At 45.0% G+C, this 11,292-nt stretch overlaps 1 protein-coding gene across 2 annotated transcripts in view; it reads right to left on the bottom strand.

The window, feature by feature from the left end:
- LOC140730861 (mitogen-activated protein kinase kinase kinase 21-like) overlaps nt 1–11,292 on the bottom strand; it is a 146,345-nt gene that overhangs the window by 9,708 nt on the left and 125,345 nt on the right. For both annotated transcript variants that reach the window (XM_073051830.1, XM_073051831.1), the window contains 2 exons: nt 8,978–9,078; nt 3,874–4,620 (listed from right to left, as the gene is read on the bottom strand). In XM_073051830.1, the coding sequence (XP_072907931.1) occupies nt 3,874–4,620; nt 8,978–9,078 (848 nt within the window). The remainder of the gene's footprint in view (nt 1–3,873; nt 4,621–8,977; nt 9,079–11,292) is intronic.

Raw genomic sequence — 11,292 nt, 5'->3', positions numbered from 1 at the left:
CAGGCCATTCAGCCCATCTATTCATTTCTATTTAGAGCTGCATTTGGAATAGGCCCATCCAGCCCCTTGAGCCATGCTGCCACAGCAATGCTAACCTAACCATGGGACAACTCTTCCAACAGGCTTTGGCCAGCTCCTCTCTCATGCTTCTGTAATTCCCTTTACTCCACTGTAATACTGATACATCTGATTTTAGCTTCTCCTTTTCAAACTGCAGGGTGAATTCTATCATATAATGATCACTGCCTGCTAAAGGCCGCTTTACCTTAAGCTTCCTAATCAAATCTGGGTCATTACATAGCAACCAATCCAGGAATGTTGCTCCCCCCGGTGGGCTTACCCACAAGCTGCTCTAAAAAGCCTACTTCTAGGCATTCCGCAAATTCTCTCTCTTGGGATCCAGTACTAACTGGGTTTTCCCAATTTACCTGCCTATCTATACTAACCCCATTCAAACATCCTCAGTCCTTTTATGCCTCATGGTGACTTACAATGTAGGAGCAGAATTAGGCCATTTGGCCCATTGAGTTTGCTCAGCCATTTCATCATGACTAATCCATTTCCCTTTCAATTCCAGTCTCCTACTTTCTCCCATGCCCTGACCAATCAAGAATCTATCAACCTTTGCCTTAATATAGTTGGCTTCCACGCAGCCTGTGGCAATGAATTCCACAGATACACCACTCCCTGGCTAAAGAAATTCCTCTTCATCTCCATTTTAAATGGATGTCCCTCTATCCTGAGGCTGTGTCCTCCCCCTCCATAGGAAACATCCGCTCCACATCCACTCTGTCAAGGCCTCTCAACATTCGATAGGTTTCAATGAGATCCCCCCAGCCCCATTCTCATTCTTCCAAAATTAAGAACATGTAAGTATTGGAACAAGAATATGCTTCCAGCACTAATATAGCAAGCCCACAACTTACAAATCCTAATCAGTACGTCCTTGGAATGTGGGAGGAACCCTACATGGTCTCAGGGAGAACATACAAACCCTTTACAGACAACAATGAGAATTGAACCTTAATCTTACAGGCTGGATCTGTAAATGGTTACTGTAACCACTACGCTCCTGAGCCGTATCAATGTCACCCTGAAGCCTAAGATTGTCCCCCTCAGCAACAACACCCCTTGATTTCCAGCCACCTCCCTCATGTAGCCCTCAATAGATATCATTGCCTGTCTCACTAACCCAACATTCACTGCCTTCTTTGCACTGGTGGTAACTGTCTCAATACCACTGTTTCCTTGTTTTGAAAAAATGCTCTCCAGTCAAGAGCAGCAAGCTTTTAAATCAGGTTCTACGAGGGGCACAGACAGAGTGAATGTGCTCAGTCTTTTATACCCCAAGGGCATGGGTTTGAAGTGAGGGGAGAATGAAGTAGGAAATTGATGGATCTCCTCACCAAACAGAGCGTGGCACTTATGTGGAACGAGCTGCCAGACAAAGTGGCTGAAATGGGTACAATAACAACTTTTAAAAGACAGTTGGACAGGTACGTGGATAGGAAAAGTTTGTAAGGCAATGGGCCAAATGAGATTAGCATGGATGGTCATCTTGTTACCATGACCAGACAGGATAAAAGACCTGTTTCCATACTCTCAGGGAAAGCACTGTATCCAGACACATCACGGGTTAGTGCGGCAACTGGGCAGCCCGTGACCAAATGAAACTGCAGAGAGATGCGGACACAGCTCGACAAATCATGACATCAGCCTCTACTCCATGGACTGTCTACACTTCTCACTGCCCTCATTAGAACAGCCAACATCATCCAAGACCACTCCCACCACAAACAGGTACTCTTCCCCCACACGCCCATTATTATAAGATACAAAAACCAGGCTAGGAAACAGCTGTTATGAGACTATTGAGCCCTTAATGTGAAAAGATGGACCCTTGACCTCAGCATGGCCCTGGCACTTTATTGACTACTTGCGCTGGACATTCTCTGGAAACGTAACACTGTTCTGCATTAGTATTAGGTAGGATCGGAATTAGACCATTCAGCCAGTCAACTCTGTTCTGCCACTTGACCTTCTGTCTTCTCCCCGTCTTTGATACATTTACTAAACAAGAACCTATCAAACTCCACTTAAATATACCCAATGACTTGGCCTCTACAGCCATCTGCGGCAATGAACTCGACAGATTCATCACCTTCTGGCTAAAGAAATGCCTCCTCATTTCTGTTCTAAAGAGAATTCCTTCTATTCTGAGGCTGTGCCCTCTGGTCCTGGACTCTCCCACTAATGAAAACATTCTCTACATGTTCACTCTATCTAGGTTTTTCAATGTTTGATAGACTCCAGTGATATTCTCCTTCATTCTTCTTTCATTCCCAGGATCCATCTCATAAATCTCCTTTAGATCCTCTCCAACACACACAAAATGCTGGAGGAACTCAGCAGGCTAGGTGGCATCTATGGAAAAGAGTACAGTCAACGTTTTGGGCTGAGACCTTTCAGCTGGACTGAAGAAAAACAGATGAGGAGTAGATGTAAAAGGTAAGGAATGGGAGGGAGAAACGTGAGGTGATAAGTGCAACTGGGAGGGGGATGGGTGAAGCAAAGAGCTGGGATGTTGACTGGTGAAAGGGGGAGTCTGATAGGAGAGGACAGAAGGCCATGGAAGAAAGAAAAGGGGGAACATGCACGAAGGGGAGGCAGTGGGCAGGCAAGGAGATAAGGTGAAAGAGGGAAAAAGGAATGGGGAATGGTGAAGGGGGGTGGGGGCATTACTGGAAGATTGAGAGATCTATGTTGATGCCATTAGGCTGGAGTCTACCCAGACGAAATATAAGGCGTTGTTCCTTCACAACAGTGCAGGCGGCCATGGATAGACATATTTAGAATGGAAATGCGAAGTGGGTAGCCGCTGGGAGATACCACTTTTTCTGGTAGATGGAGCATAGGTGCTCAGTGAAATAGTCTCCAAATCTATGCCGGGTATCACCCATATACAAGAGGCCAAACCGGGAGCACCGAACACAGTACATGACCCCAATAGACCCACAGGTGAAGTGTGGCCTCGCCTGGAACAACCATTTAGGGCCCTGAATGGTAGTGAGGCAGGTGGTGTAGCGGCTGGTATAACACTGGATCCTCTCCGATGTCAGCACATCTCCTCTTAGGTCTGGGGCCCAAAACTGCTCACAATATTCCAGCTGAGACCTCATCTGTGCCTTATACAGACTCAGCATCACATCCTTGCTCTCATATTCTTGTTTCTCGAAATGAATGCTAAAATTGCATTTGCCTTCCTTACTATAGACTCAACCTGCAAATTAACCTTGAGGAAATCCTGCACAAAGATTCCCAAGTAATTTTGCACCTGATTTCTGAAGTTTCTCCCTGTTTAGAAAATAGCCTATGCCTTTTTTCCTTGCACTTCTCTAGACTGTGACCCATCTCTCTCTTTGCCCATTCTCTTATTCAGTTCAAATCCTTCTGCAGACTTACTGCTTTGTCAACACTGCCTGCTCTTCCAGTTATTTTTGTAGCATCCATAAACTGGCCACAAAGCCATCAATTCCATCCTCTATTCTTTTCCCTTGCACTACCTCAACTGATGTGATGAAATGATCTGCATAGATGGCATGTAAGATAAGCTTTTCACCTCAGTATGTGACAATAATAAACCAATTTACCAACCTCTAACTAACTATGCTGGAGCTCTACTGAAATAGATGGGGAAATCTTTGCAATTCCCCTTTGAAAGCAGCTCTGTGACTTCCAGTCAGACACAATAGTGGAATGGAAATAGAATTCCAGTTTAAGATAGTTCCACTCTGACTCCTGATGCATTCTCCCTAAACTGGACACTGAACAAGTTACCCCGTTGGCACTGTGGCCTTTAATTAAGAAACTTACTGGTTGGGCTTCCTTCTGGTGGCAACTGGCCAGTGGGTTTAACAGCTGCCTCTCTAGGCACTGGACTAGACTCTTTCAAACTCTCAGTGTCCCACAAAGGCGACCTATCTGGAGTCTTGTGTGTCCCATTGACGGAGCTGTTTGAAGGATTGTCGGTCAAGAATTCTGGTTTGTGGATGGTGGCTGAAGGAGCAAGTGCCACATTAAAGATGGATGCGTCCTCGCTGTCCGACCTGAGCAAGGACCTGGTGGAGTTACATTCAGAAATGGAAGACATTGACAAGAGGTTGACGGCAGGCGAGTTCAGTGAGGGGATGCTGGCCTCGTCCTTCCTGGAGGCTGTCCTGTTCGGAGGGCTTGTGCTTCTGCGGAACCTGCTGGTTCTCTGAAAGAGTCCCTCCTTCTTCTTCTTCTCCTCTTTGACTTCAATCTCTTCCGACTTACTCACTTCCCGGACATCAAAGCCCAAGGCCACAGAGGCCAGCAGCACAGCACAGCCGTACAGAACCATGTCAGTTTTCTTCCTCTGAACAAACCTCTTCAGGCTATTTGTAGGAGTGACCTGTGGGGTGCTGTTGGTCGAGCTAATAGGTGTCGTCGTCATCTCTTCCTGGCTTTCGCTGCCCCCATCTCCCTCTCCCTGATCTTCACGAAGAGGTAGATCAATATACACCTGATTAGGTAATTTGGACTGCTTTGGTCGATTCTCATAGTCTTCAACAGCTTGATTCTGCTCAGATGCAATCCCTGTTGGTAAGAGAATTACATGTTTCAGTAACAGTTAATATTTGCAAATAAAAGGAAGCTATGAATAGAATGCTGAGGAAGATTCCAGATTAACTTTATTTGCCACATGTATATCGAAACACAGAGGGAAATGCTTTGCCTGTGTTGAGGGTGCGCTGGTTAGCCCGTAATTTACTAAACCCGACACGCATGTCTTTGAAATGTGGGAGGAAACTATTTGATAAAGGCAAGTAGCTTTAAAAAGAATTAATTTTCATCTGTATTGATAGCTTTGTAGTCTGTGGCTGGAATCCAGGTCTCAGGAAACAGCATTTCCAAATCCTAAAAGCTTTAAACTCCCTGATACCTCTCTCTCCTTTCTCGATCTGTGCCTTCACCTCTGCAGACATTGTTCACTGACTCTCACAGCTATTTTCACTGTGCCATTCCCATTTCCCACCCTGTCACTTGTAAAAATGTCATTTTCTTTTTCTCAGATCTCGCCTCTCTGCCGCACCTGTTCTCAGGACAAGGCTTTCCATTCTAGAAGATCTGAGATGTCCTATTTCTTCAACAAACTGGATTTCCCTTCTTCTACCATTGACTGTTCCCTCACCCGCATCTCTTCCATTTCCAAGACATCCTCCCTCACCCGCATCTCTTCCATTTCCAAGACATCCTCCCTCACCCCATCTTCCCACAGTCATCCCCCTCGTCTTTACCTACCAGCCCACTAGCTTCTGCATTCAAATTCAGCCATCTTCGATGGGATCCCACCACTAAACACACCTTTACCTCCCCACCAACCCCACTCCATTTTCCACAGGAATCGTGCTTTTAGTGACTCCATTGTCTCTTTGTCCCTCTCCCCGATCTCCCTTCTGGCACATATCACTGCATGCGACTGAAATGCCACACCTGCTCATTCAGTTCCTTCCTTACCTCCATTCAGGGTCCCAAACAGTCCCTCCAGGTGAGGCAACACTTCATTGTGAGTCTGTCAGGGTGATCCACTGCATACAGTGCTCCCGGTGTGGCCTCATCAACATTGGTGAAACTCCGCATAGTTTGGGGGACCACTTTGCATTGGCCTTAACAGTGTCCTTCTCTGCTTACCAGCCTATCACCCCCTTCTGGTCCTGCCCCTGCTCCTGCCCTTTCTGCCATTGATCACTCTCCTCAACTATCAGATTCTTCTTCAGCCCTTTACCTTTTCCACCCATCATCTCCCCAATTCTAACTTCATCCCCTCCCCCCACATCCACCTTCTCAGCTTCCCCCTCACTTGGCTTCACCTCTCAGCCGCCACTATTACACCTTCACTCCCCCCCATCTTATTCTGACTTCTTCCCCCTTCCTTTCCAGTTCTGACGAAAGATCTCAGCCCAAAACTGCTTATTCCTCTCCTTTGATGTTGCCTAACTTGCTGAATTCCCCCAGCTTTTTGTGTGTGTTGCACTAGGTTTAACAGGCCCCAGACAAGAGGTCAAAATCTACACATACTCTCATATTAAAAAGTAATGCAAAGGAAAACACAGAAGCATTTTCCACTTCAGCAATTCAGTCTGAGTAGAGACGGCTTTTCCAGAGAGTAGCAAAGAGAATTCTGCCCCGGTAGATAGATAGATAGATAGATAGATAGATAGATACTTTATTCATCCCCATGGGGAAATTCAACTTTTTTTCCAATGTCCCATACACTTGTTGTAGCAAAACTAATTACATACAATACTTAACTCAGTAAAATATGATAAAAATATGATATGCATCTAAATCACTATCTCAAAAAGCATTAATAATAGCTTTTAAAATGTTCTTAAGTCCTGGCGGTAGAATTGTAAAGCCTAATGGCATTGGGGAGTATTGACCTCTTCATCCTGTCTGAGGAGCATTGCATCGATAGTAACCTGTCGCTGAAACTGCTTCTCTGTCTCTGGATGGTGCTATGTAGAGGATGTTCAGAGTTATCCATAATTGACCGTAGCCTACTCAGCGCCCTTCGCTCAGCTACCGATGTTAAACTCTCCAGTACTTTGCCCACGACAGAGCCCGCCTTCCTTACCAGCTTATTAAGACGTGAGGCGTCCCTCTTCTTAATGCTTCCTCCCCAACACGCCACCACAAAGAAGAGGGCGCTCTCCACAACTGACCTATAGAACATCTTCAGCATCTCACTACAGACATTGAATGACGCCAACCTTCTAAGGAAGTACAGTCGACTCTGTGCCTTCCTGCACAAGGCATCTGTGTTGGCAGTCCAGTCTAGCTTCTCGTCTAACTGTACTCCCAGATACTTGTAGGTCTTAACCTGCTCCACACATTCTCCATTAATGATCACTGGCTCCATATGAGGCCTAGATCTCCTAAAGTCCACCACCATCTCCTTGGTCTTGGTGATATTGAGACGCAGGTAGTTTGAGTTGCACCATATCACAAAGTCCTGTATCAGTTTCCTATACTCCTCCTCCTGTCCATTCCTGACACACCCCACTATGGCCGTGTCATCAGCGAACTTCTGCACATGGCAGGACTCCGAGTTATATTGGAAGTCTGATGTGTACAGGGTGAACAGGACCGGAGAGAGTACGGTTCCCTGCGGCGCTCCTGTGCTGCTGACCACCGTGTCAGACCTACAGTCTCCCAACCGCACATACTGAGGTCTATCTGTCAAGTAGTCCACTATCCAATCCACCATGTGTGAGTCTACTCCCATCTCCGTTAGTTTGTGCCTTAAGATCTTGGGCTGGATGGTGTTAAAGGCACTAGAGAAGTCAAGGAATGTAATCCTCACAGCACAACTGACCCCCTCTAGGTGAGAGAGTGATTTGTGCAGCAAATACGTGATAGCATCCTCCACTCCCACCTTCTCCTTATACGCAAACTGAAGAGGATCCTGGGCGTGCCTGGTTTGTGGCCTCAGATTCTGTATTATCAGCCGCTCCATGGTCTTCATAACGTGCGACGTCAAGGCAACAGGTCTGAAGTCATTCAACTCCTTTGGTTGTGGTTTCTTCGGTACCGGGACAATACAGGATGTTTTCCACTGTCTGGGTACTCTTCTCTGCTCCAGGCTCATGTTGAAGATGCGCTGTAGTGGTTCTCCCAGCTCAGTCGCACAGGCCCTCAGTAATCGTGGGGAAACTCCATCCGGTCCAGCCGCCTTGCTGATACAGATCTTCCTCAGTTGACCTTCCACCTGTGCAGCCATAATCCTGGGCGTGGGCAAGGTCTCCTGTGAGTGGCTATTTTCCTGTGAGGGAAGTAAGCCTGGTGTGGATTTCTGCGGTGAGGATGAGATTGAGCATAAAGGCTACCTCAGTAAACACATTTAAGACACAGTGAGATAGATTTTTGCACAGCAGGGGAATCCAGGGTTACAGGGGAAAAGGCAGCTAGGTGGAGCCGAGTCCACGGCCAGATTAGCCATGATTTTATTAAATGGTGGGGCAGACCTGACAGCCGGGTAGCTGACTCCTGGTCCTGGTCCTTATGTTCTTACTGAATGGCACAGCGGGCTTGATGGTTCAGATGGCCACTCCTGCTCTCGGTTCTTATATTCTTATCAAGATCTCTTGCATAACTGAGAGCAGGAAAAATGATTGTGGCTGTCAGTAATAATCAGATCACATGGTGTTTCAGGACTGCTGTAGTCAAACATGGATAAGTTGACAAGAGGTGATGAAGAGGTTGGGCTTTGGTGCAACTTTTGCTATCAGTTGTAATCAGACCACAAACAGATCAGACCAGTTATGATCTGATGGTCAAGGATGAACAGGGTCAAGAGGCCATAATGTTCACATTTGCTTCTAATTACGTTCTCGGTGGGTTTTGATGTTTCTGGATCATGGTAGTCAAATGTGGATAAGTTGACAAGAGTTGATGGAGAGACTGGTCCTTGTACGCACCTCAAAAACAGACAACCGAGTACCGATATTGAGGCTCAGATGTCAACAACGGCCATGGGGCGAGATAGAAAAGGGCATCAAAGCCCAGTAGCCATGCAGTTACCAACAGCAGCAGGAATCTTGTGTGATTTATTCCTTGGTCCAGGCTACAGCATCTTGAAACATATAAATACCTCCATCACAAACAACACATTTCACTATATCTTTTGATGTATTTGTGACAATAAAGCCCATCTTTAAATCTTTAATATTTCTTTTAACCTTGCTCAGAAATAAACTTAATTCAGGGTGTGAATTAAACACTAAGTAACCCTGACACCCCTGCACAATGCAGGACTTGTGGGGTTTCAGTGAAAACCATCACCACGTCACTAAATCAAATACCTTTGTTAATGTCACTGGTTTAACTGTATGTCAACTGCCACCTGTTGTGTATAAAAGTTACAAATTCACATCATAGGGAAAATTCTTACCCTGGTCTGCAACATTTGCAAAAACGGAGGTCAGAGGTAAAGTTGGAGACTTCAATAAGCTGGTAGACCATGGATTATTCCCATCTGACAGAGGCCTTGTCCTAATGTTCAAAACAAATATCATCTTGTTTTATTGTTGCTCTGTTTTATCCTTAAAGGTTAAAGGTACACTCAAAAATGTTAAAGCTTCCATGTCTAATCACATCTGGAGAACACAAGACAATTACACAGGCTTAGAGAACATGACCTGCTAGAGGTGTTGTCGTTTAGTACTCACCATGAAGAGAACTTTTGAGGCTGTGCCCTCTGCCCCTAGACTCTCCCTCTACTGAAAACAGCCTTTCCATGTCCAATCTATCTAGGCCTTTTAATATTCAGTGGATTTCAATGAGGTGCCCCCCTCATTCTTCTAAACTACAGAGAGTGTATCAAACACTCCTCATACATTAACCGTTTCATTCCCAGGATCGTTCTCATAAATTTCCTCTGGACCTCTCCAATAAGCTTCAAAAATGCTGAATTAGGAGAAAACGCAAAGAAGTGGCAGATGGAATACAGTGTACGGTCATGCACTTTCGTAGAAGGAATAAATGCATAGGCTAAATTCTAAACAGGGAGTGAATTCAGAAATTGGAGGTGCAAAGGGACCTGGGAGTCGTCATGTAAGATTCCCTAAAGATTAACTTGCAGGTTGGGACAATAGCAAGGTAAATGCAATATCAGCTTTCATTTTGAGAAGACTAGAATATAAAAGCAAGGATGTGATGCTGAGACTTTATAAAACACCGGTCAGACCGCACTTGGGAGTACTGTGAGTAGCTTTGGAGCCCAAATCTAAGAAAGGACGTGCTGACATTGGAGATGGTCCAAGGAGGTTTACGAAAACGATTCCAGGAATGAAAAGGTTAATGCATGAGGAGCATTTGATGGCTCTAGGCCTGTACTTGCTAAGGTTTAGAAAAATGAGGAGCAATTGAAACATACCAAATATTGAAAGGCCTAAACTAAGTGGACACAGAGAGGATGTTTCCTACAGTGGGAGAGTTTAAGATTAGAGGGCAGAGCCTTAGCATAGAAGGATGCCCTTTAGAACAGAGGTGAGGAGGAACTTCATTAGTCAGAGGGTGGTGAACCTGTGGAGTTCACTGCCAAAGATGGCTGTGGAGGCCAAGTCAATGGGTATATTTAAAGGGCAGGTTGATAGGTTCTTGATTAGAACTGGTGTCAAAGGTTATTGAATTGAATTGACTTTATTTCTTACATCCTTCACATACATTAAGAAGAGGGACGCCTCACGTCTTAATAAGCTGGTAAGGAAGGCGGGCTCTGTCGTGGGCAAAGTACTGGAGAGTTTAACATTGGTAGCTGAGCGAAGGGCGCTGAGTAGGCTACGGTCAATTATGGATAACTCTGAACATCCTCTACATAGCACCATCCAGAGACAGAGAAGCAGTTTCAGCGACAGGTTACTATCGATGCAATGCTCCTCAGACAGGATGAAGAGGTCAATACTCCCCAATGCCATTAGGCTTTACAATTCTACCGCCAGGACTTAAGAACTTTTTAAAAGCTATTATTAATGCTTTTTGAGATAGTGATTTAGATGCATATCATATTTTTATCATATTTTACTGAGTTAAGTATTGTATGTAATTAGTTTTGCTACAACAAGTGTATGGGACATTGGAAAAAAGTTGAATTTCCCCATGGGGATGAATAAAGTATCTATCTATCTATCTACATGAGGAGTAAAAATCTTTACGTCTCTGTCTAAATGTGCAATCATAGTCATTTATAATTTATAATAAATAGAACCGTCAATGTAATAAATAGAACGCTCAAATCAGGTTACAGGGAGAAGTCAGAAGATTGGGAGTTGATAGAGACAATTGATGGGATATGATCGAATGGTGGAGCAGACTTGATGGGCTGAATGGCCTAATTCTGCTCTTTTGTCTTACGGTCTGTGGTCAGGAACCCATATTTACTGCTAATTGGTTATGGGACACTTCATATTCATATTTTATAAACTGTTAAAATACAGAGTCTTCACTAGATTAACAATGTTCTCCTTTCCCATCTTCATGTGCTGGAAGTGTTTCACAGATGTCCTCTGGACCCTCTCCCCAGTGGCCATTCTCACCAGAGCTCATGTCTACTTCACGGTGGTCATGTGAACTTGGAAGCTACACAACAATTCTCCCCCAACAATGAATGAAGCTCGGCAAAAGTGCAAAAGGGAGGTTGGAGATCATAACTTTAAGTGGGTTTGGAGAAGTTGGAGTGAGTGCTAGGATGGGTAGAGAGTGTGGTGG

This window comes from Hemitrygon akajei, chromosome 7, assembly GCF_048418815.1.
Source record: "Hemitrygon akajei chromosome 7, sHemAka1.3, whole genome shotgun sequence".
NCBI classification, from domain to species: Eukaryota; Metazoa; Chordata; class Chondrichthyes; order Myliobatiformes; family Dasyatidae; genus Hemitrygon; species Hemitrygon akajei.
The sequence above is the reverse complement of the archived record's forward strand: the minus strand, read 5'-3'. Positions and strand labels throughout refer to the sequence as shown.